The sequence below is a fragment of the Tympanuchus pallidicinctus genome, unplaced genomic scaffold, assembly GCF_026119805.1.
Source record: "Tympanuchus pallidicinctus isolate F22 unplaced genomic scaffold, pur_lepc_1.0 scaffold10, whole genome shotgun sequence".
In the NCBI taxonomy this organism is placed as follows: Eukaryota; Metazoa; Chordata; class Aves; order Galliformes; family Phasianidae; genus Tympanuchus; species Tympanuchus pallidicinctus.
Window position 1 is genome coordinate 8,779,073 of NW_026294619.1, and position 23,664 is coordinate 8,802,736.

At 39.2% G+C, this 23,664-nt stretch overlaps 1 protein-coding gene across 1 annotated transcript in view; it reads right to left on the reverse strand.

Annotated features, from left to right (window-relative positions):
• The window catches only part of MYH15 (myosin heavy chain 15), a 43,567-nt gene that overhangs the window by 13,984 nt on the left and 5,919 nt on the right, over positions 1 to 23,664 (reverse strand). Inside the window, exons 6-29 of the mRNA XM_052705163.1 lie at positions 22,921 to 23,014; positions 21,560 to 21,580; positions 20,883 to 20,975; positions 19,713 to 19,776; positions 19,520 to 19,618; positions 18,027 to 18,130; positions 17,477 to 17,615; positions 16,780 to 16,898; positions 15,580 to 15,729; positions 14,711 to 14,881; positions 13,848 to 14,027; positions 12,397 to 12,529; positions 10,507 to 10,574; positions 8,768 to 8,855; positions 8,425 to 8,542; positions 8,073 to 8,196; positions 7,278 to 7,414; positions 6,654 to 6,909; positions 5,985 to 6,227; positions 5,208 to 5,384; positions 4,577 to 4,722; positions 3,924 to 4,014; positions 2,468 to 2,857; positions 1,036 to 1,162 (exon numbers count right to left, since the gene is read on the reverse strand). Coding sequence (XP_052561123.1) covers positions 1,036 to 1,162; positions 2,468 to 2,857; positions 3,924 to 4,014; positions 4,577 to 4,722; positions 5,208 to 5,384; positions 5,985 to 6,227; positions 6,654 to 6,909; positions 7,278 to 7,414; positions 8,073 to 8,196; positions 8,425 to 8,542; positions 8,768 to 8,855; positions 10,507 to 10,574; positions 12,397 to 12,529; positions 13,848 to 14,027; positions 14,711 to 14,881; positions 15,580 to 15,729; positions 16,780 to 16,898; positions 17,477 to 17,615; positions 18,027 to 18,130; positions 19,520 to 19,618; positions 19,713 to 19,776; positions 20,883 to 20,975; positions 21,560 to 21,580; positions 22,921 to 23,014 — 3,332 coding nt within the window. The remainder of the gene's footprint in view (positions 1 to 1,035; positions 1,163 to 2,467; positions 2,858 to 3,923; positions 4,015 to 4,576; positions 4,723 to 5,207; positions 5,385 to 5,984; positions 6,228 to 6,653; positions 6,910 to 7,277; positions 7,415 to 8,072; positions 8,197 to 8,424; positions 8,543 to 8,767; positions 8,856 to 10,506; positions 10,575 to 12,396; positions 12,530 to 13,847; positions 14,028 to 14,710; positions 14,882 to 15,579; positions 15,730 to 16,779; positions 16,899 to 17,476; positions 17,616 to 18,026; positions 18,131 to 19,519; positions 19,619 to 19,712; positions 19,777 to 20,882; positions 20,976 to 21,559; positions 21,581 to 22,920; positions 23,015 to 23,664) is intronic.

Here is a 23,664-nt window from a genome sequence, read left to right on the forward strand (position 1 = left end):
GGATTTAAGAAGAGGAAGTGACATGCTTGCAGCCAGAGCCAAAAATCAAAGTCCAACTTATACAGTTCAACTGAGGGAAAGAACAAACATGATTATAGCTGGCCTTTTGTGAAGCATCTTCCAAACTTGTAGCCATCAAGACACTAAACCAGGATAATTTTCTTTTTTTTTTTTTCTTTTTTTTTTTTTTTCCTGATTACTCATATTTGTACTGTCATTACTTGGATTAATGAACTTCAGGCAATTTCATGAATCAGGCTAGACTGTTGCTTGCTTTCACATGAAATTGTCGCTGGTTTCATTTTCTTCACTACTTTGTCTTTATAGATTTCTTTTCAGACGGATCCAAAGTACTTTAATAACCCCACAACTGCCAGCATACAAAACAGAGGGATATATAAGGAAAACTTTACTTATCACAAGGGCATCACTACGGGGCAGAAACTGCAGCTCTTCAAGAGTACAGAGAAATAACATGAAAGTAGACAGGAAATGAAATGTCTTTAAAAATGCAGAGGAAGTTAATCTGGCAGAATAGTGGTATCTGATGGGGATGCAGAGAGAAGAGTTTTGTGGCAAAAAAATGTAGCATGCACTTTTTTTTGTTGGATGTGAGCATCCTCTGTAGTGCACTGCCTGTGGCCATGCTGAGGAAGGTGTATTCACACAGACAACAGAAGTATGCCAATTCCCTCATCTTCCCTCTAGCTCTGCAATATATGTGTTGTTGTTTGTGAAAGTGGTACTTGGCCAGTACATCCATCTCAGCTCATGAGGCAGTAGCACAGCACGCTGGTAGATATGATTATAGATCAGTTTTAAAAGACAGTTCAAGTCAGGGTCTCTCCAGCCAATGTTAGAAGAATATTGAAGACAGGAAAATTGGAAGATGCAAAGCAAAAATTCTGTTCAGCAAATCAAATCCAGTCAGATTCAGTACTAACGCCACTGCACACCACTTCTCTTTGGTGTAGTCACTTGACATTCTGCTTACTAATAGCTTATTTGGACTGAACACTCATTTACTACACATACCATTTTCACTCTGGAGTTTTGCCTTCTGAGTAGTGAGGTCATTCATGAGGCGAGTCATTTCATCCAGTTTAGTTTTTGTCTCATTCAGATGATCTTCATAAGTGCGACAAAGTTTTTCTGCATTTGCCTAAATGGGAATCAGGAGAAGAGACATACAAAGCTGCAGCCTCCAAATAGCCATTTGGAAGCTGTAGCCTTTGAAATACATCTTTTTTGTGTGTGCCCCTTTCAAATAAACAGCAGATAACAAAGACACAAACATCTCTTCTACCACCAGCTTGTAATGAATGTTAATGAGAGGGTAAGGCCTGATCTTCATAAGCCTTACAGCAAGAGCTCTTACATCATGTTGGATTGGCACCCTGGTTTAAAGAGCAATTTGACCTGGCAAATACAATTTTTTTGTTTTCCACCAAATAAAACAACAGTGAAATGCACCTTACAGGAACACGAACTGCCTGAAACATGAATAAAATATTTGAGATTTGGCTCAGTTTTAAAAGTAGTCAAGAAGAAATAATCCCACTTATCAGGCTGTGTGTGTGTGCACATTGTCACTGTTTTGAAGACAAGGACACTGGAACTGTGAGAAGAAAAGCTGCCATGTCACTTTGGAGGACAGCAGTAAAATGGAGAATAGAAACCCTGCATCTGCGGTCCCAGGCAGGAGTCTCCCCATCAGAACACCTTCCTCATTTGCTTTTCCTTAACTGTGTTGTGAAGTGAAGCACCACAGACAAAGTCTCTGCAAGATCTTTAGAACCAATCATATGCCTATGAAGTTCAGACATAAGCTTCATCGCAATTGTTTGATGGGAAAATCATCTCCAGTGAAAACTGCTTTCCTGATTCTGCTGTAATTGCTATTTATCATAAATTGAGTTTGATGTCAGCCTTCTTATACTCGGAATACTGAAATCCTGTCTTCAGTTTCACAGAGCAGACTCTTCAGAGCACTCTGAAAGCTGCCATGACTGTCTACTGAGGAAGCAAAATGCATAATTCAGCCATAGGAATTGAAAATGAACAGAATTGTCATGCAAGCCTTTGTTTTACATTCCTTGCTCATGTGAGTCAAAACTGTGGGCCGAGATCAGCATCTGAGCTGCCTTGAATGGCATCTCCATAGTCATCATCAGCCTAGGGGACCACTGAGTGGCATGGTTTTGTGCTCTGGGATATATGAATAACCAGTACGTCTGGGACTGAGGATGTACTACATCTGACAAAGGCCATTTCAATGGCTATCCTGTCTCCAAATGAGAAGGGCTATACCACCAGCTGGGGAAGGGGTGATACTGCACTCACAAGCTCCACCAGATCGCAAGACACTCTGAAATGTGCCAGCCCTACCGGCTGTCCTGGGAAGCCTTCAGACAAGCCTTGGCTATACAAGACCACTGGCGGGTATGGGAACTCTCAAGGCCCTTACTTTTCCCTTAACCATTTGCTCCATGTTGGATGTCAGATCATCCACTTCCATTTTCAGCTCGCTTTTCTCCTTTTCCAGTTTCTGCTTGACGCGCTGCAGGTTGTCCAGCTGCTCCCCCATCTCAGCCACACTGTCTGCATGCTTCTTCCTCAGAGCAGCAGCTGTGGCTTCATAGTGCAGTGTGGCCTCCTCAAGGTCACGCCGCAGCTTCAGGAATTCAGCTTCACGTTTCTTGTTCATCTCCAGCTGGGCAGCAGTGGCACCCCCAGCCTCTTCAAGCCGCTCACTTAATTCCTCCAGCTCTCGGGCCAAATCTGATCTCTGCTTTTCCACCTTAGCTCGAGCAGCTCTTTCTGCTTCCAGCTCCTCTTCTAACTCTTCTATACGAGCCTAACAAAGAGAAAGGAGAACCTTGGGGTCACCTTCAGATGATTCCCACCAGAAAACCTTGAAGCATGTTACAGTGAAATTCTCTGCCAATCCAACACTCTAAAACAGAGGAGGAAACACAGCGGTTAGAGAATTTGCCCATTGTATCAATAAATCAGATATTGAGCCACAGGGCAAGACATCTTTCTCATAGTAAATAGCTCTATGAGTTCTACAATTTTCCCCACAAGCTTTAGTTCAAGACACTCAGGTAAAGTACATCAACTTGTATTCTGTCAGGTACTTTACATATAGGTCAAGTATGGGAGAGAAGTTATTTCTTAGTAGGTGTAGCAGCTGATTGCCATTGAGAGGAACTGTAAGAGTTCTCTTTGCTTCCAGTCTAAGAGCTATGTGACAGAAATAACTTCTCTCTAGGAGTTTTAAGACTGATGACTTTAAATAAAGCAGTGTCTAGAATTTAATGAGTAATGACTATTCATTGGGAGGCCTTTATTTTTATTTAATGAAGCAGTTATTTTGGTGAACATATGCTTCATATTCAAGTTACTCAAATGTTCTTTATTTATAGAAAAATCAGAGTTGATATTTTGTTTGGACTGTGCTGGCTGACTTTGGCCTTTTAATTTCTGTTGAAAATTTCATGTGTATTTGAGCTCCTACCCTAAATTTCAAATCCATTCCTATTAATTGCTGAACTCCTCCCTGGCAACCACAGCCATCCTCAGCTCCATGGTTCCAAGATTAAACAAAAACAATGAAGCCTTTCTGCTTTTCCTGAAACTACAGTCATACATCTTGGGGAATCAGTTCCTTGAGGGAAAAGGGATTGGGGTTGCACTGCTTTGCGTCTCAAAGCTGAGTGGCAGCTAGCTGTGCAAATCTCTGCAAAGCCCTTCGGTAAGACAGATAATCATATGGTGGCTTGGATTGGAAGGAACAGAAAAGACCATCCAGTTCCAACCTCTCTAATGGACAGGTACACCTTCCCTAGAAAAGGCTGCCCAAAGACATATCCAGCCTTGGGAATCTCATCCTAAAAGAAATGAGAAAGAAGCAAGCTAACCTGAAGTTCCTTAATCTTCTTCTGCAGCTGCATTACAATAGCTTGTTCATCTTCTATCTTGGAATTCAGTTGGCTCATTTCAAACTCTTTCCTGCCAAGGAAAGGAAAATCCCACTGTGACAGTTTTCTCCACAGTTCAAAACTAGGCTCCTGCAATTTTCAAAGAGCTGTTCAACAAAACTCCTAATGTATCTAAAAATGAAAACAATCCTTGTGTATCACCATATGGAAGAAAATACATAACTGTCTTAGCAGTCATTTCCAAGTCAAGACTTCAAATATTTGTGCAATTACATTTTTTGTTCCTTATGTCATACAGAGCAATGCTATTTTCACATTCAAAGGAAAAATAGGCTTTTAGTTAGGTCTTTCAACAATATTCTTATAGTTAGGAGGAATGACTTCTTAGAAGATTCCTTTTTCTGCTAAGCAATAAAAACAAACTATATGTATATATATAATGCTGATAAGTCTAATCAATTCTAATGTTTCAGGTATACTGAAAACAAGTAACAGTGATTTTCCTCCCTATCACTCTCTCATCTGTGATGAAATTTCCTTTAAGCCACCACCAGGCCACAATGACACACCTGAATACATCAGGCAGTGGTAACTGTGCTGCTTTACTTAGTATACCAGAAAAAAAGTCTTACTTTTTCAGCTTTTCCTCCATTTGCAACTTATCATTCTCCAAGTCCATGACGCTCTCTTGGGTCAGCTTCAAATCTCCTTCCAGTTTGCGTTTTGCCCTCTCTAGATCCATCCTCACCTTCTTCTCTTGTTCAAGCGAGCCCTCAAGCTTTAGGTACAAAGTTGTTCATTAAATATATTCAACACAGATTGTTTATAACAGTCAGCTGCATACTAAGCCTATCTTCATGCTAAGCCCTAGCAAGTGTTGAAGTGCATAAGTGTAGGCATACAATCTTGTGCAGCCAGTAGACATATGAGCTAAAGAAATATAAGGACTAGTCCCTGCTTTACGTCTGAGTAACATTGCAGTTCTCTTTGTAGCAAAGTTCTGCTTCCATGTCAAGTTACACTGCAAATGCAAACGTAGTAGATTTTCCCTTTTTTATTACATTCCTTTCAGAGACTTGAGCATGAAGATAAGATTCACGTTGTTGCTGTCATTTTATTTTTTGCAGACAATTCAACAAGAGCTGCATTTATAAATACGTGATTGATTCTGAAAGGACAAAGCTTTATGACATTTCAGACTCATGAAAACTGTTAGTGTTGGGCGAACAAGCATGCAGAAAAATGAAGTCCAAGCCAGCTTACATCATCCACTTGCTGTTCCAGTTTCACTTTAGCTTTGCTCAGTGTGTTGACCTTGTCTTCCTCTGCTTGAAGGTCATCCAATACTTGCTGATGAGCTTCCTGCAAGGACTTCTTCTCCTTAGTAAGTTTGCTGATGTTCTCATCAAGAGTCGCCATTTCTTCTGTCAGATTTTTCACCTGTGTGGAGGATGAAGGAGGTGTATTTGTAGGATTCTGAAGAAAGGGGTTATCATAACTTGGTTCAAATGAATGTTCTTAGTGAATTTGTATGGAAGAAGACATTGAAAAGAAAGGGATGTCTTTCCCTTCACCCCTTTGTGGCAATTTCTGTGAAACTGTCAGCAAGAGAGCCAGTATGTGCCAGTCCTTGTTGCAGACTTTTATATCAAAAGCATTTTTTTTTTTTTTTTTACTTTTTTTTTTCCCCAGTGCTACTCTTTCTGTGGTGTATTATAGCTCTTGATTCTCTCTGGGAAAAATAGGAGGTCCCCAGAAAAATTGCTGGAAGAACTCAAGGTTACAGCAGAAAATTGTTTACTTACGAATGCCAAACCTGGACATAATTCTTTAGAAGAGTTGCAGCAAAACTCATTTCAGAAAAAGAGAAACTCAGACTAACTGATTTTCCCTCGTAAGTTTGAATGACTCTGTGTGTACTGATCCTTCGGTGTAGCCTATGTAACAGAGTATAAAGCTGTCAAGAAGACCAGTAGATCTTGTCATAAAGATAATCCTTGCCTGACCTCTTTTGAATATATGGCAAAGTTCAATAGATACCTTATTTTCAGTGGCATGCTTCTCTTTCTCTACTTTTGCAAGTGTTATTTCAAGATCATCAATATCTTTCTTGAGCTCAGAGCACTCATCTTCCAATTTTCTCTTTTTGGATGTCAGCTCAGAATTCATCTCTTCCTCATCCTCAACTCGCTCTGTCAGCTCTTTGACTTTGGCCTCCAGCTGAATCTTGGATTTAATCAACAAGTCACATCGCTCCTCAGCATCTGCCAGAGTGTCTTGTTCCTGGGGTAGCAAAAGAAAGAGATCAAGTAGTCACTGCCTCATCTCTCACCTATCCTGTAAAGCAGTCACAGGGCTTGATCCAATCAAAGCTAGGGAAAATTCTTTATTCCTGACTTCAGAAAACAAGACCAACAATTAATTAACAGAGCAGGACAATAGAGTGCTGAGAATGACTAGTCATGTATGCCTCTCTAATTATGCTTTTGTATACAACAGAAATTGCTTTGGACAGAACTCTGGTAAGACTTGCATTATTAGTCCACCTTGTTTTATGCTAGAGCATGACAATTTCTATCTGCTCTACTTTTTGGCAAGACTCTGACAAGGCCAACAGCTTATTTTAGTTGAACAGAAATAATATCATGGTCTGTAAGCCTTTGATCTTGAAAGTACATCTAATGAGCACATAAGTATACGTCTACTCACAGCTTGGAGCTGCAGTAGCAAATCATTTTTTTCCTGAACTAAAGAGACTTGTTTCTCTTCAAGTTCCTTTCTCCTTGCTTCAGATTTTTCCAGGGCCTCCTTTAGCTTCAAGAACTCTTCCTTCATATTGGCCATCTCTTTTTCAGTTTCTGCAGACTTCAGAAGAGGTTTGATCTTAAAGTAAAGCTTCATCCAGGGCCAATTCTTCACAGCCATAAAGGCACGGATATTCCACTGAATTACAAGAAGGGCATCCCTGTTTAAGGAAGAAAGCAAAATCCCCTAATGCTTAGCATGAATTTAGAAAATGAGATACCTTTTTTTTTTTTCATTCTCAGTCAGTTTTACAGCTCTGCTCCCTGGTTATATTGGGAACTTGTTCTAGGTTCCCACATATGCAGGAAATGTTTTCTGTAGCTCTTAATTTTCAGGGACATGAAAAATTTCCAAATCCCATTTTCAGGTAACCAAGAAACAGTTGCTATTAGTTTTATCAGACATGAATGTTAAACCTTTAATTTAGGATTAGTTAGAGCCTTGGTGACAGTAATAATGGCTCTACTCAAGATATAATTAAATGCTAATGACTATTATCCGCTAAGATTGAAGAGGGTGGCTTCATACCTGCGCTCCACTATCTTCTGGAACTCAATCCTCATCAGTCTGCCACGTGCCCTTGCTTGGATCATCGTTAGGATCTTTGCAAGTCTCTCATCCCTCATTTCTTCTAGGTGACCCAACAGACCAGCCTTGAAGAACACCTGGTACATGCACAGATGCCATTTGATGACAGTGATTAGTTTTCTTCCAAAGTATACCAGCAGTTAGCTATACACACATTGTTGTAATTGTTCAGAATTATGGTAGTTCTGTTGGCACGTTTATTAAGAAATAAGATGATGCTTGCATTAATAAGAAATAAGGTATTTTCATTAGGGTCTGCACTGTTCCACTGTTTCTGTAAAATCAAATCTCATGTTCCTAGTTTTGAATAAGTGAAACTGTTTTATTGACATTCTCCAAAGTACATTTCAGCTGTGACAGGGTTCAGTGCAGGTTGGCTAAACCACTGTCAGTTCCCTACTAATGGGATCATGTCACACAGCTTCGTTAAAAAAGCTGCAGCTGACCTCATGGTGCAAATGAGCTAGTATTTTACTGGGGAGCATGGAATATCAGCTGCTCTTGTGTTTGTTTGTACTGTTGCTGTAATACAAGCTTTTTGGGAGCTTAAGCTAGAGAAATAACTTTTCTCTAGCACAGTTTAAAATTAATTTTGGTTTTCTGCTATACTGCTAGTTCCTATATTATCAACTCCTCATTAACTGACACAACCAGAGGTTGCATAGAGTCCTATTCTGCGGATTACATCCCTTGCCTTTCTCTTTACACATTCATTAATCATCTTTCTCTGGTTACCTTAGTATGCCCGAAACGATATTGGTTATGGTCAATATCTAAAGATGCCAGTAGTTTTTCAGCAGCTTTCCTGCTATCCACAAACTTATCCTCTGGGATTGCACCTGGATTCAGAATGCGGTACCTGTTAACAACAGAGGAGCAATAAATGAAACTAGCATAGTGGCCTGGACTAATTTCCTACTTTGCATCTACACAACCGCAAGAGCAGAGTTCTGCCTTCCACATTCAGACCAAGAGAATGGAAAATAAACTGGAATGGAATAAAACATTTCCAGTTAAGAATGAGAAGGCATGCTTTGCTTATTTTGTCTGTTGGGACAGGACGGGAGACAACACAGCTCTGCATTACCTTTGTTTAAAGTCAGCATAAAGCACCCTGTTTGGGAAACCCTTACGGCAAATGCGGATGCCTTCCAGGACGCCATTACAGCGGAGCTGATGCAAGACAAGAAAAGCATCCATTGCACCTACAGGGGAGAAACAAAGCTAAACTCTTCCATAGGGCTTAATCTTCATTTCACCAAGGGAACTAAAAAAAGTGAGGTGCCATCTCACGAAAGGGCAACATCATGGGATTAGGTGAACCACATACATAGACAATATTCAAATTCATTCCAGGGGGCTTGCAAGTAAATACTGGAATTACGTTGTTCAAATATTCTGAGGTTTTAAGACAGCTGTGTTTTCCATACCTGGTGTTTTTGATTCGTTGGGAATAATGCATCGGACGAAGTGAGGGGCTGTAGATTTTAGGTTAGTCATTAGTTTATTTAAATTTTCCTGGAACAGACATACAAAAAACACATTGAGCTTTAATGGTTTTGTTGAATTTTCATCACTTATTTCTTTGGTTTCTTGGTTAAGCTTATTAAAGTCATTTCTCTAAGTAGTCCTCAATAAGATTATGAGCTTAAAAAGTCATTAAAAATAAATTATTTCAAATAAATCAAAGCATAAATTAACTTTATTGTACGAGTCAACATTTGTTTTAGGAAAATCTTAAGAAGATGTGTTTTACTTACAGCCCCAAAAGTGTCACAAACCGTGTGTAGTGTCAGCAAGATGCAATATCATCCCTCAGAACATTCCTGTAAAACTAGTGTTTTGCATTTCTTCTTCTTACACTAACTACAGGACATATTCTTCAGGTAATGGTACATGAATAAAAGAAGACCTTCAATAAGCTGTGCTGTGTTTATGACAACTTAATTAACACATCACTGATGTTAAACTCTGTTTTGTCATAAAAGATTATGGTGACATTAAGCATCAGCACTCTCTCTTCACACTTATGTGCCCAGTGACAGTTTTCATCCCATCTTGCTTATGTAGTGACTTCACACCATTTTGCATGAGTATCACATTTCTTTCACCTAATAAGACTGACCTGAACTGCATTTTTTGCCTTGTCACTTCAAATTTCCCATCTGTTCCTGATAAAAATTAAGCTCTTGTCTTCCTGGACAAATATTTTTCCTTTATTAATCTCAACCTGATATCTCCCAGGCAGGCAAGTGATCCCAAGCTCTGGGGAAAGTGTTTTTTCCAGCATGGGAAAAATAGAGAAGATTAGAAGTGATTTATATTTTATTATCATCATGCAGACTGTTAAAACTGAAGATTTCTCCTATGCTGGTCAGGATGACAAAGGAGACAAAGTGAACTGGGTACTTAGCAGCTCCTTGTGTCCTCTATTAGTGGATTATTAGATTGCCACCTGTGAACAATCTGTCAGCTATCTTTACAGTTCTTCATCTGGCAAGATATGGATCTCAATTTTCTGTGATTTCACTTAATGGAAAGTAACTACTAATGAAATGAAATGATGTGACCAGTGGGAGATACCTACCCACATTTTTTTTCCACCATTACTCTTATGGTGGATCCCATTAGAAGCAGTAACAAAGTAGGAATAAGCAAATGACTTGTAATCAGTTCAGGACCAAAGACATGCACACAATAGGTCACACAGATAAACGTCCAGACAGGTCTCGAATGTCTCCTTAGAAGGAGACTCACAACCTCCTCATGCAGCCTGTGCCACAGCTCCATCACCCTTACCAGAAAGAAGTTCTTACTTATTTTAGTATGGAACTTCCTATGTTCAAGTTTTTTGCCATTACTCCTGTCCTTTCACTACATATCTCTGAAAAGAGTCTGGCCTCATCCATTTGCCTTCCACCTCCCTTTAGATATTTTTATCAGATGCCCTCTCAGTCTTTATTTCTCCAGGCTGTACAGACTCAAGTTACTCAGCCTTTCTTCATATGAGAGATGCTTCAGGCCCTTAGTAATCATAAGCCAGTAACTCAAGCCCAGAATCAAATTCTGATATTGAATTTCAGTCTCTTTTGTCCATTACAATCCTTAATATCCTTTTTCAAAAGTACTGTCTCAACTCTAACCATTAGGTGAAGTGAGGTCAACAAACCTTGTGTAATGAGGACACCGTTTGAAAAGAAGCACCTTTCTTGCGTTTCTTTTCTCCACCCTGGTCAGCTAAGGAAAAAAAGAAGAGTGAAAAATCACAATCAGTATCTCAGTAAGGGGTGCAGATGTGGGCACGGGAGACAGACAATCCTAGTAGCACAATTTCCTTCGAATGAAAGGCACACTTAACAGCCTGATGGCTACATGAGTTCAAGTAGTATACAAAAGCTTCTGAACATCAAGTGTTACGTATCACAAGATAGCAGCTCTCTGTCCATAATCAGGAGTTTTGTTAAAGATTGCTACAAGCTTTCTGGATTCCATTTTCATTCCAGTTCTGGACATCATCATTTGTTATGCAGAAAGATCATAAGTACGAATAAGGCAGAAAAATAATAATGCTAACAACACAGAGTGGCTTGTAGTTGGATGACTATCTTGGATGAAATGATACAGAATGTGAAAAAGTAATGCTTAGTGAGAATTTGGACTGTACACTGTACTGTACAGACACTGTCTGCTAATGAGACACTGAACTCCTGCAAGTAATGTTTGCCCAGACAGAAACAAATAGAGGGAAATAAATATTTATTTTATAATTTTAGATACAGAAGCTTTGCATTGCCTGAATTTTGCTTAAAGCTTCAGAGTCAAAATCACTCTCGTCCTCCAAAAGAATGCTAATTTTTGACATGACCTTTATGAAGTTGTACAACACAAGAGGCAAGCATGACCCAAAAATGTACAGCAATTGCTGCAGCTTTCTAAATACTGGGCCATTAGATCATTCCCAGGAGGTCTGGCATTCTGTCACTTGTCAACAGCAGTCAACATTAAAGGAGAGGTGAAGAGCGCAATGTGTTTGATGCAATTATCAAAATCCTCTCCCCCTTTTGAAAGTGACACTGCCAAGATTGGAAAAGACTAATCTAGGCTGGCTGGTCTTTTCTCCTGATACCAAATAAAAGCAAGGTAGTGTTCTGACAGACAGGAATATCCACAGGCAAATAGGGCATTCATAACTTACAAGAATTTGCTACTGGCATGATTTTTGTTATTTATATTCAACTCCATCTCCTCTCCATATTATGAAGTTTGCAGTCTGCTTGCTTCCTCAGCAAGTGTCTTATGATTCATGACAACAACATCTATAGAGATGAGGTTACTAATAAATAGGCTGTAAGTGATTGCAACTTCAGGACATAAGAGCCTGAATCTTTGTAATGCATGCCAGTCTTATTTACTTAACATCAATTGTCTGGATGCTTGCTACTTGTCTTCTCTGCATCAAAACAGTTCTGTATAATGCATATAGCTTAAATACATCCTCAGACAAACACCAATCTTGTAAGAAAAAAAAAAAATCCACAGCAACAACAGCAACCCAAAAGGAAGATGCATTTGTAAAATGTTCTGCTGCTTTGGCCAAGGTAGTTGGTCACTTTCTTACCACTAATCCAACAAAATATTTCAAATTTTTCTCTAAAAATTTGCTCTTATTATTTAATTCAGGATGGCTAGCAAAGAATACTACAGTGTGGGAAACAAGAGCTGTTTTTGTGCATAGGTATTTATGCACAGAATGTTTTGTGCAACACTTGCCTCCATATCTGAACATCTGCATGCCCAAACACCTACTGGAATGTTCACAACACAGATTTACTTGCCAAAATTGCTCAGAGGTATTGAGCATTTAAACTAATTGAGTTAGTGTCTTACTTAGGATAGCACAGCAGACTCTTACAGATGCTGTGAACATCTAAATAACTGATCACTGCTTCATTTAGCATTGACTCAATTGCAGCTTATACAATTGTTTTGTTTCTTAAATATATTTCCAAGCACACATTCCAGAAATGAAAGAAGATCCACGTGAGTCAATTCTGCTTACCACTGTCAGCACCAATGTAGCTTTCAAACAGGCTTGCCAGGAGCTTGTTGGACGACTTTTGGAAGATACCTACTACAGTTTCATTAAGCGGGTCTTTGTTCTTCTCAAGCCACCCAATGATGTTATAGGGAACCTACAGCAAGGTATTGAAAATGCAAATAAAAGGTTACAAATGCTTTCCCCTTCAGAGTAGCTCTTTATGGCTTGGCTTGAAGCCAGCGACATTCTGTGAAGCTTGAAGCCAATGACATTCTGATTGCGCTCAGAGCTGGAACAGTCACTCAGTTTTTCACCACTTTCCATCCAGTTCTTTGCTTTCTAATTGCTGAATATCTCTTCCTAATAACTGACATCTGAATCCTTCACATCCCTTCCAAACTTTCTGGACCCTGCATGTCCTTGTGAACTGCACATGGCTGGCTGTAAATATATCACATGTCATCAGCGTTCTAGGAGCCCTACCCACAGCAGCTGAACTACAAAACACACAAGTAATAATTTCACTTTACAACAGAATACTACACTGGAATAATTAAGATGTTTTAAACGGAAATATTTTGTTTAAAATTCTAACTCCTGGACTTCTCCGTAGCTGTATTTAGTGGGAAAATATGCTCCATTAACAGCACCACATGAGGATGCAAATTTTCTTCTTTTTTTTTTTTTTGCAGAATACAGTAACATCTACAGATGAAGGGTAAGAATGGGCATTACTCATAATAGATACAAAGTTAGTTTGAAGTTCAACTCTACTTTGAAATTATCTTAAACCAGCACCAGCTAGACTCCAGCTCTGCTGTACTGAGCCTCCATATCAATGTCAGTTTTATTTAAAAAAAAATAAATAATCCTATATCCCTCTCTAACTCTTTCTGCCATCTGGTCTGAAAGCAGCTTTGAGACTGTGTAAATTTTGGCTCAGATGTCACAGTACTGGATTGTATTTCTTTGCCCCATCAGCAGCAGGCCTGTTAACTAAACCTTCACAGCAAAATCAACCACGTTTCCTTTGGCTATACTGACACAGCCTTCTTAACATAAGTAAAAAGTGTTGCCAATTTTTAATTTTTTTTTAAAATTCTTTGGTTAGACAGAGATGGCTTAGTTCATTTGTGCAGGGAATCAAGATGGAAAGTTTGATGCTGCTGCTGATTAATCATTAATCTAATTATTGGAAAAGTAAAAAAGACAAACGGTATTTTCAGCAGTGTTGCTACTAGCTCTCAGTTTGTTCCCTTTATCTGTGTAGCCAAGGACCAGATGTCTTGGAGGCTGACGGTATCACACTGTGTGGCAATAATTAGGCAGAGAGAGCTGACATCTGCTCTTAGTCCTCACTGTTCCTTTGTTTCTCCCTTCAGCCTTCCCACCCTCCTTCATTGCACATCCTGGGCTAAACCCCACCTGGAAGCCCTCTAATATAAGATCTACCTGCAAGCAGAGAAACTTACTGAGCCAGCATAATGAAGAAGTTCAAAGTGAGCTTCGTATTTCCTTTTCTTATCAGGCCTGGGCTTCTGGAAGTTAGGTGACTTGCCAAGATGATTGTCATAAAGTTTGGCTTTGAATGTCATATCTGTAGCTTTTGGGAACATACATTCTTCTTCAAGGATAGACAGGATTCCCAATGGCTGTTGATTTAAAAAAGAATATTGTTGGAAAATGCAAGAACTGTGCAGACTTTAAATTTGATCCAGTGGAACTTTAAGCCTGCAAAATTTCTTCTCATTCTGAGGAGGAAATGTTTCAGTTAAGATACTAATCACACTTTTGGCTTTCAGGAGGGTGTTTCTGCCTTTGAGTCTTTGTGATGACTTCCAGAAATGATTCAGATTACATTTTAAGACAATTGGACCAAGTAATATTTTGTTATTCATCTTTCAGGAGAAGACAGACTAACTTCCTAGGACTTGACAGGGCAGACTGAGGAACTAGGATGACTGGCATAGATATCCATTGACATTAAGCATGTGTGGAACAGAGTAAATAGGAGAACAGTAGGAACAGAGAAAGAGGAAGTAAAAAATAAGGAAGGCTGCATAGCAACAAACACACAAACACACACACACAAAAAAATCCAGTACAACTTCTGATTGCTGTTGGCTCCGTGAGACAAGCTTACTGAAATAAAAGGCAAATAGCCACAAATGCTGATTTTCCTTTGATTTGTATTGCATGCAGAATTTACCATAAGAAAGAAACTTGTCCTGCTGTTTATCTTGCTCTGTGCCCTGAGATTTGAAGACAACTCCAGAGGTATATCATGAAGGAGAAAAAAAAATCCAGCAAGTACACCCTAGGACCCTGTACCTACCTTTTCAATTAGATCAATACAGGCCTGCAGGTCCATGCCAAAATCAATAAATACCCATTCAATGCCTTCCTTTTTGTATTCTTCTTGCTCAAGAACAAACATGTGATGATTGAAAAACTGTTGCAGTTTCTCATTAGTGTAATTGATGCAGAGTTGCTCAAAGCTGTTGAACTGCAGGAGTTAAAAAGAGAAGCATTTGTATATGGTTAACTACAGCAAGGGTTCGGTGAAAGAGCAAGAGGAAAGCTGGTTACATCTAAATTTTACTAAACATGATGTTTTGATGTGGAATACTGAAACCCAATAACAAAAAACAACATAGAACCATGACACCACCTATTGAGCAACTATCGAGCATAACACTGCAGGAAAAAAAGGACAAAGTTCAGTAGCAGGCTTCTGATTCCCTCATGCCATGCTCTGGGGTGTGAGGATTTTCAGATCTCTCAATTAGGATGTACAAGCCTTCTCCTCAGCAACATGCCATCCCAGTCCTCTAAAACACTGAAATATTTTTATCACATTATTTACTTATTTATTTTTCAATCATGATACAAACAAGAAGAAATACTATACCCTGTAGAGGATACTCTTTTTTCCTCAAAGAGAAAGTGAGTACAGCACACTGTCCTAAAATTCAGCACAAATAATGTGGAACGTTGTCTTTGCTAAAGGCTGACTTCCCCTTCTTCCCCAGGAGCTATCAGCATGGCCAGCTGTGCTGAGTGCTGAGTGTTGTCTACATCTGTTCATGGAAAAATCTTGCAAAGTCACGTGCACTTATTACCTTCTGACCACTTAGAAGAAATGTCCACCTGAGAGCTAGTACTTCTATGTCCTCTCTCAAGTCCTCACACACTAATACTCACATCAAAGATTTCAAAGCCAGCAATGTCCAGGACTCCAATGAAGAACTGTCTTGGCAGCTTAGTGTCCAATGTTTTGTTGATACGGACCACCAGCCACTTGAACATTCGATCATACACTGCCTTGGATAAGGCCCCAACAGCATACAAAACCTAAAACACAGATTTCAAAGTGCTACTACATACAGCAGCTTTCACTGTGGAGGAACACAAGAATTTTAGTACAGTAGCCTTCTTCAATCTCTACTTAGAGTCAAGTATTTTTTCTTATAATTGCCAAGGTGTATTTAATACAGTACAGCTTCTCTCCTTATTTGCTAGGCACATTTCAGTCACATATGTACAAACGTGTACATAAAATGCTAGTAAATACCTTTTGGGAAAGAGCAAGACAGAAGATTGCAAATGGTTTAATCTCTTTAACTGCCATGAAAAAAGCTTGTGGGCCTGATAGCAGCCATGATATCCAGAACTATTATGGTCATAGGGATGGTCTGTGCTTATGTTACTAATTGGCATCTGCTCCTAATTTGGAGCAATGCTAAAGCAGGAGACTTGAAAAGGAACTGCCTGTGTCTCTTCTTTGCATGCATGTAGCATGCACATTTACACCTACTCTCTCCAGTGGATGTCTGGTATCTGAGCCTGTACCTTGAGAGGCAATTTTTGTTGTAATCAAAATACTGGAGCATCCTCTAAATTATTGCTATAGTCTGCAGCAGTACTAACTCAAGGACTTTTGTTTCCTAAATTAAATGGTACTTAAGTGGATATTCAGCTGATTGAGGTCACACAGAGCTTAAAATGACATGAATAATGAATGAGTATATAAATAATCCATGGATCAGCTCTTCTAGGTAACTATTCAAATCCAGAATAAGATACCAGTTCCCACATGCTTTTACTGCACCTCATTTCTTTAAGTGGCTATTACAAATGCATCAGAAAAATAATCCATCAAGAGCAGTACCTTTGTTAGTAAAGAGTCTATTTCCTTGTTAGGTCTCTTTATCCATTTCCTGCTCTTTCACCATCTGTTACCCCAAGTGAAAGGATGTAGAATGAGAACTAGCACTAGAGGATCCAGTGTTCCAGCAACACATGTATGCTAACGCTTCTGCAGCTGTTTCAATCTTTGAGATGTTGCAGAAGCCTCAAGGCTTTTGTAATGAATATCCAAATACTATGATGTTTTCTCCTTACCTGTTCAACACTTTGACCTTTGGTCACATACTCATTGCCAACTTTCACTCTAGGGTGTAATAAACCCTTAACCAAATCAGAGGAGTTGATTCCCATTAGGTAGGCAGCTTTGTCGGCACCTGATTAAGAGAAAAAAGGTTTTAGCTGGATCCGAGCTGCAACATGAAAACATACCTAGTCAAGAAAAAATGTTTAGTACATCCACTTCCAAAGAGAAGCTATGACCTTGCTAATTTAGTAATATATCATCTTGAATGTGCCTGTGCTCTTTCCCATGGCAGAGGTCAGCTAGTAACACACTTGAGAAATTCTTGTAGTATAGGGAAAATAACATATCTTCACAATGGATATAGGCAGTTGAAATTATACTATTCAGGGTGCTGAAGGATGCAAAGAAGCAAGACCTGAAGATGTAAAAGAGAAAGCTAAGGCAACGACTTTGCACAATCATTTTTTGTTCAAATGGTTACAAAATGGAGCTTCATTCCGTTGGTCTGACTGCATCTATTCACCTTCTACTAAGCAGTGTTACTTGTCATTGTTCAAACCACTGCTAGAGATGAAAGAATAGCACTTTTGGCTGAACAGTGGCTACACTGTGCAAGGTAAAATGAAACAGTCTGCTTATTCCTCAATGCAGTGTATGATACATACCATGATTTTGAATGTAAGAAGTAATGTTAGGTGTTATTCTTACTTTCAGTGCCATCAGCCTCTGCCTGCTCTTCTCTGGGTCGTTGTTTGAATTTCATGTTCCCAAAGTGCATAATGGCACCTGTGAGCTTGTAGGCACCAGACTTCTCATCTTGCACAAATCCCAAAATGTCCATGGCTTGCTGTGAAAAAAACAGTTGGGTATGTTGTCATGTGATTCTGCAATGACAATGTTTTTCTTGCAGTCCCAAAATCTACATTTGCATGGCAGATATTATTATCTTGCCCACAGGCATTGTGTCACAACAACCCTTGAAATACTCTGAAGGCTCAGCAGTAGTTGAGGAGCAAGGGGACATCTAACATTTATTTAGTTTAATGTATCAAAATTATAAGAACATTGAGGCCTTGGATATTACGTAGGGCAAGGCCAGATACAAAAGCATCCTAGTTCATCAGATTTCATCCTTCATAGTATGAATGCAGTTGACCCATTTCTGCTTCCATTTTATTCCAGTAGTTTCAGTGTTAGTTTCAAGTTTCAAGTTAGGCTCCATGCACCCAATCAATGATTCAGATCAATACAGGCTTACATCTGTTGCCATCAATTCTTCTCCGTCATCCAAGTTGTCCACTGTAACTACTCCTTGGGAGCAAAAGTGGTAGTCGTATGGGTTGGTGGAGACCAGTAGCATATCTGTAAAAGGATAGACAAGATGAAAAATGCTGTCTACTCAGGATGTACCCCTCAAAAAAACAAACAGACTGAAAGGATGAAATTGGACAAACATTTGTCTTTACATAAACTTGAATGCAATGCTTTTTACAACTGTGTGGCAGCAACAAACCCTTTCACTCTACTTTTCCAGTCCAAAGACTAAGATTTAGAGAAAGAGTGAATAAAAATAACATAGGAATGCTGCATATATCTCTATTAAGCATGTTTTGCAGTACACTAAGAGAATCATTTCCTATATTGCTCTACTTTCTGCTTTGCATGGCAGTAGGGATAAAAACACAGAGGAGAAAAAGATTTTAGTATGATGCATGCCAGGAAAAAAGGATTTTTCTCTTCTTTCACAATACATTCCCAAAATAAAGAGTTTCTTGACTCTTTGAAAAAGGTTCTTGTCTCTCAGCAAACAGAAGTCTGAACATGGCTCTATTTCTTTTCTCTTTTCCCTCACATCAAAAAATAGAATTGTTTTCTAGAAAGCTAGCTGGCTCCAGCACTTCAGGGAGAGTCCTGCTTCTTTAAATCCACAGAAATTTTCAGCCATACTACAGACAAAGCTTTGACCAAGCTAGATGTCAATTTGTATACACGTGTGCTTGCATATCTAAGTATGTATGTAAATATGTCTGCTAATACGTGTCTTTAAAATCACAGTCTGCCCACATGTTTGCAATGTAGTCAGTATGATATGCATTCACTTATTTATATTTTCATTTGTCTATGTTTATATGCATCTATGCTGAGATATTTGTGCACACATGTACAAAGACATACGCTTCTTGTCTACAAAACTAAGCTACCATTGGTTTCAGTCTCTTCAAAAACCTGCAGACGCACTCCTGCTGGCCAGAAAGGTGTGTGCTGCTGTAAAGTACACAGACACTTGATGAGAAGGACCACATTTTCCCAGCACAGGGATTAACAGAGGAATCCCATTGCAACACTTCCTTGAAATGTTTCCCATAATTAATTAGGCCACATACAAGCTAAGAGGATCAGGGACTTGACCGCACACTGTCAGAGTAAGCTTATCAGATGTTTAATGTGGCAATATAGTGACATTTTAATGCATTTTACAAGATGTGCTAGATGTGTTTCTAGAACACAAAAGTGTTACTTGAATGACCAGTGAAGGTTTTATTCAGAGCATTAGGAGATGGGTACCTGAATCAGTACACCACAGAAAGATTTCTTTTGTTGCGGCCATTGGAACACCACCTTTAGTAGAGCCCATCAGTGGAGGTTCAGATTTGAGAAGTAGAAGCTTAAGGGCCTTTCTGAACACAAGTTTACTCCCTGGCCTCTCTTCAGCCAGTCCATTCAGTTAAAAGCTGGTTCTTAAATGCTTACCTAGTAACTCTGGTTTCTTTCCTGATAAGATCTGGTAGAAGATGTGATAGTCTCTCTCACCCGGTTGCTGAAAAATCACTCGGGATTTCTCCAGTAAATCTAGTTGCACAGTGAGAAATTCAGTGAGAAAAGTTCTTCAACTTTCATATGAGCAATTGTATTTTTTTAAAAGAGGAGGGAGTTTGGTGCTTACAGATCTCAATATCAGCAGATGACAGCTTGCCTGTGGTTCCAAAATGGATTCGAATAAATTTACCCTAATTCACACAGAAGAATATTTTAATTAGTGAATACAAAGAGGGAAACATTGCTACAAGAAAGCAATCATTTGGATCAAAGAATTAGCTTATGCTAACTCCTTGGCTTTGCACAGGCAGATTTCCAATAAAACCAAACAATGATATAATAGTTTTCCAAGCCTGAGTCTATACATACAGCTAAGTAATTGACTTGTGGGGAAAGGATAATTGCACATCTTTCCAACAGGCTGAGATATGGGAAAGCACATGTTTTCCAGCTTCATGTTGCAGCTTTGCAGGAATGTGGGGACTTAGAACAGTAAGCCAATAAGCCTGGCTAGGACATACAGGCTCTAGCTCTTTTTCTCTCTCTTTCTTTTTTTTTTTTTTTGACTCTCCCTCATCTGCAATCCTGACTTTTATGCTCCGTTAAGTCAGAATGGTGCTGTGCTATTTACCCTGATTTGCCTGTTAATTTTGAATATTTATACCAAAAATTAATTTAAAACAAATCAAACTAGCTTTCACCTAATTTATCATGCTCAAAGACATCAGCTTTTCTGAAATTAATTTGCATTCCAGCTGGAAAACTTACAACAACTGTGTAGCTTCCCATAGATGCTTACAATCTCCGATTCTCTACATGACCCTTTCCAATTTCAGTTGTAATCAGATTTCTTAGGGAAAAGATGGGCTACAAACTCAGGCTATCATCCTTCATGCAACATCTTTTGGACCTCTGAGTCAACATCAACCAAATGTAACAGAAGGGTACCCCAGCAAACTGATCTCCTGTAGGTCTAATAGAAACAAGGAGAGAAGCCCGAGCTTATAACCATACTGAAGAATGAGCAGGGATAGCTTACTGTAACAAAAAGGTAGGTAATGTGGACCGAAGGTGGGAGAATTGTTATTTATGAGTGTCTGCAGAATGGGAAGGTCTTGCTTTTTTCTCTTTATTCCCTTCAGTATCTTTTTCTAGTCAGGTTCTTCTTCATTATTCCTTCCACGTGAAGAAAACCCAACCATTTTAGCAGACAAAATTAGAAGCAATTTATGAAAGGATTATGGCAAAGATGTTATTAACTGGCCATTGTTGAAAACACGTTAGGTTACGGACTTACAAAACGTGAGGAGTTGTCATTTCTCAGGGTTTTGGCGTTTCCAAAAGCTTCTAGGGCTGGGTTTGCTTGAATGATTTGATCTTCCAAGGTTCCCTAAAAATCAAGGTTGAAATACTCTTGAGAAACATAGAGCCCAAAAACTCAGCCTTGGCTTTCTTTACAGGCAGAAAGCCTCCTTACCACAATGGTTTAGCCACACCAGAGGGGTGGCACAGCATGAGTGATCTAACAGCACAGCTAGGACTAGGAGTCCTTGAAAATCCTCAACAGTTCAGTTGCTCTCTGCTGCTTTGCTTTAGGTTTTTACAATTTATGCCATCTGCACACGAATCGTATCACCATGTCTTTCTGTGTGCTATGTATGGAGTCTCTGGGGACATGCATGTGAACACATAGAGGAGATGGGCTGCTGAAGATTATGACAAGTACTACAGTGAAATGCAGTAGTTTTGAAAGCGCTCAGACCTTGTAATGCCTGGAATTTTGGGAGATGAGAAAAGCATTATCTTCTGCTTGCAAAAACTTTAGTTTGCAGAAGAAAATTGCAACTGCCTTGACTTCAGGGAACGTTTCAGTAGGGGAACCATGTAGAGTGAAATTCTGAGGTTCGTGGAGCAGAATGATAGCTAAACAGTGATTCTGTATGGAAAAGATAAAACAGCAAGCTGATTACTTACCCCAGTTTTGGTAGCTGGTTGCTGTCAAAAGAAAAAAAAAAAAAAGATTAAAAAAAACCCAGCATGGGAACAAGAAGGCAGGCATCACAGAAGATAAAGATTAGAAATGTTAGATGTCCAGTTGGTGCCAACATACCATTAGAGATTTCTGAAGCCTTACTTTGCATTCACCACACGTCACAAAATAGCCAAGTGCAGTTCCTACTCAGCTTGTTATTTTAACCCCTAACCCAAATGTCTGAGTGCCTTTACTTTAGAGATGTTCGAGAAGAAAGCACAAGGCTGACTAAGTAGACTGAGAAAAGAAGCTGGGACCAGGTGAAAAGCACTCACAAAAAGATGTAAATGCAAACAGACAAGTTTTAGATAATAAATCATGCTGCACTAGAACTCTTGGATTATTAGAAGCAAAGGATGATGATAGCAAAGATAAAATGTTACCTCAGCTGACAAATTACAAGGAAAAATTATCCAGCTGTGATATCTGTTATTAACACATCTGTTTCATGAGCACACCACATTTCAGACACCATTATGAGCATCTAGATCATTGCACATAAAAGGCTGGCTCTGGACCACTTAATCATTTCCTAAAAGAGCTTTGCAGACCTCAGATGAATGCATATTAGATTTTGGTGACATGAGGTGAATGTACAAGACCGGCTGAAATTCTGGCCTTTTATATATGGTTCATAGGAATCAGTTAATTCACCACAAAAAACTTTGAGCCTTGAAGTGCAATAAAGCAGATAGTGAATAAGCTCATAGCAACACAAGATAAAATGCAATGCAAATGAACTATTCACTGTAACTTTAGCACTTTTAAGCAGAACAGCACTTATCCAAAAGGAAATACAGAAAAGCTGATTTCAATTCTTTTGTCAAAACACTCCTATTTTCATGGTCATAAAAGGCTTTTTAACAAAACAGACATTCTGGTGAAAGCTAAGCTTTTTTGAAGACTTTTCCAGGTGAAAAAAATCAATTATTTTTCTTAATCTTCATGGTATCTCCAAATTTTAACCAGCTATAATACATTCAGAAACATTTAATACATAGGAAAATTAAACTCCCAGAGAAAAGCAGCAGCAACAAGCGTTCGCTCAGAACCAGACGTCGTTTTGCGGCTCCACATGCAGCATGGCAAATTTGGAAGAGAATTACTTTTCTATCTTCAGAACCACATGGTCTTGGTAATGTCATTTAGAAGCATCAGTATCTTTTCCCAACAAACACTTATCCTAACCATGCCTGCTGAGGTTTAGCACGTGGTCTAGCGGTCAGGATGCAGATTTACAATGTTAGTTGCACACGACATAAATCTTAGAAGCCCGAAATAAAACAGCTGCTGGCAGACTTACATTTTTTTTACCAGGTTCACCCAGGGCTGCCACTGTGGCAAAGTACTGGATGACCCTTTTTGTGTTGACAGTCTTGCCAGCACCAGATTCTCCGCTATGGGAAGAAGGAAGAGAACATTACTATTGTTCCACCAGCATGCCCTTACCCATCCATCATCCCATCAGCTCCATGTACTGCACAGGCTTTTCTTAGAGTCACCAACTGATTTTTGTAGTCTGCTCATTTCAATGAAAATCATGTCAGTGGCACGTAATGCTTCATGAGACTGCGTTCAGAAATCTCATACAAATGCACATTTCTTTGAGATTTCATTAAGGGCATGAAATTTTGTTACAAACATCCACACTCGGTATCTGAGGCGTACCTCTGTACAGCTAATGAGTTAAAAACCAAAGGAAAACTGCAGCACTTTGCCAGCATCATCCAGAAGCATATGTGAACTGTGGAGAGAGACATACAGCTCTCCATCTTTCATTCTTGCCAGTAAAAGTAAAGTAAAACTTCTTTTCTGTTTTGGTCCTCTTCCTCCCTACAGATGTGTCAACTCAGTGCTCTTAACTATGTTTTGCAGCTAGAACAACTGTGTTGAGAAGGAGTCTCTTGAGCCTGAAAAGGGCAGATATCAAGGACAACCCTGGAAGAATTTCTTTAACTGCCTGTGGAGTTGCTGCCATGCCCACTTGGAATGAACACTAAATGGGGATCAGAAACAGGTTGGCCTCCATCAAATGAAATCCTCAGCT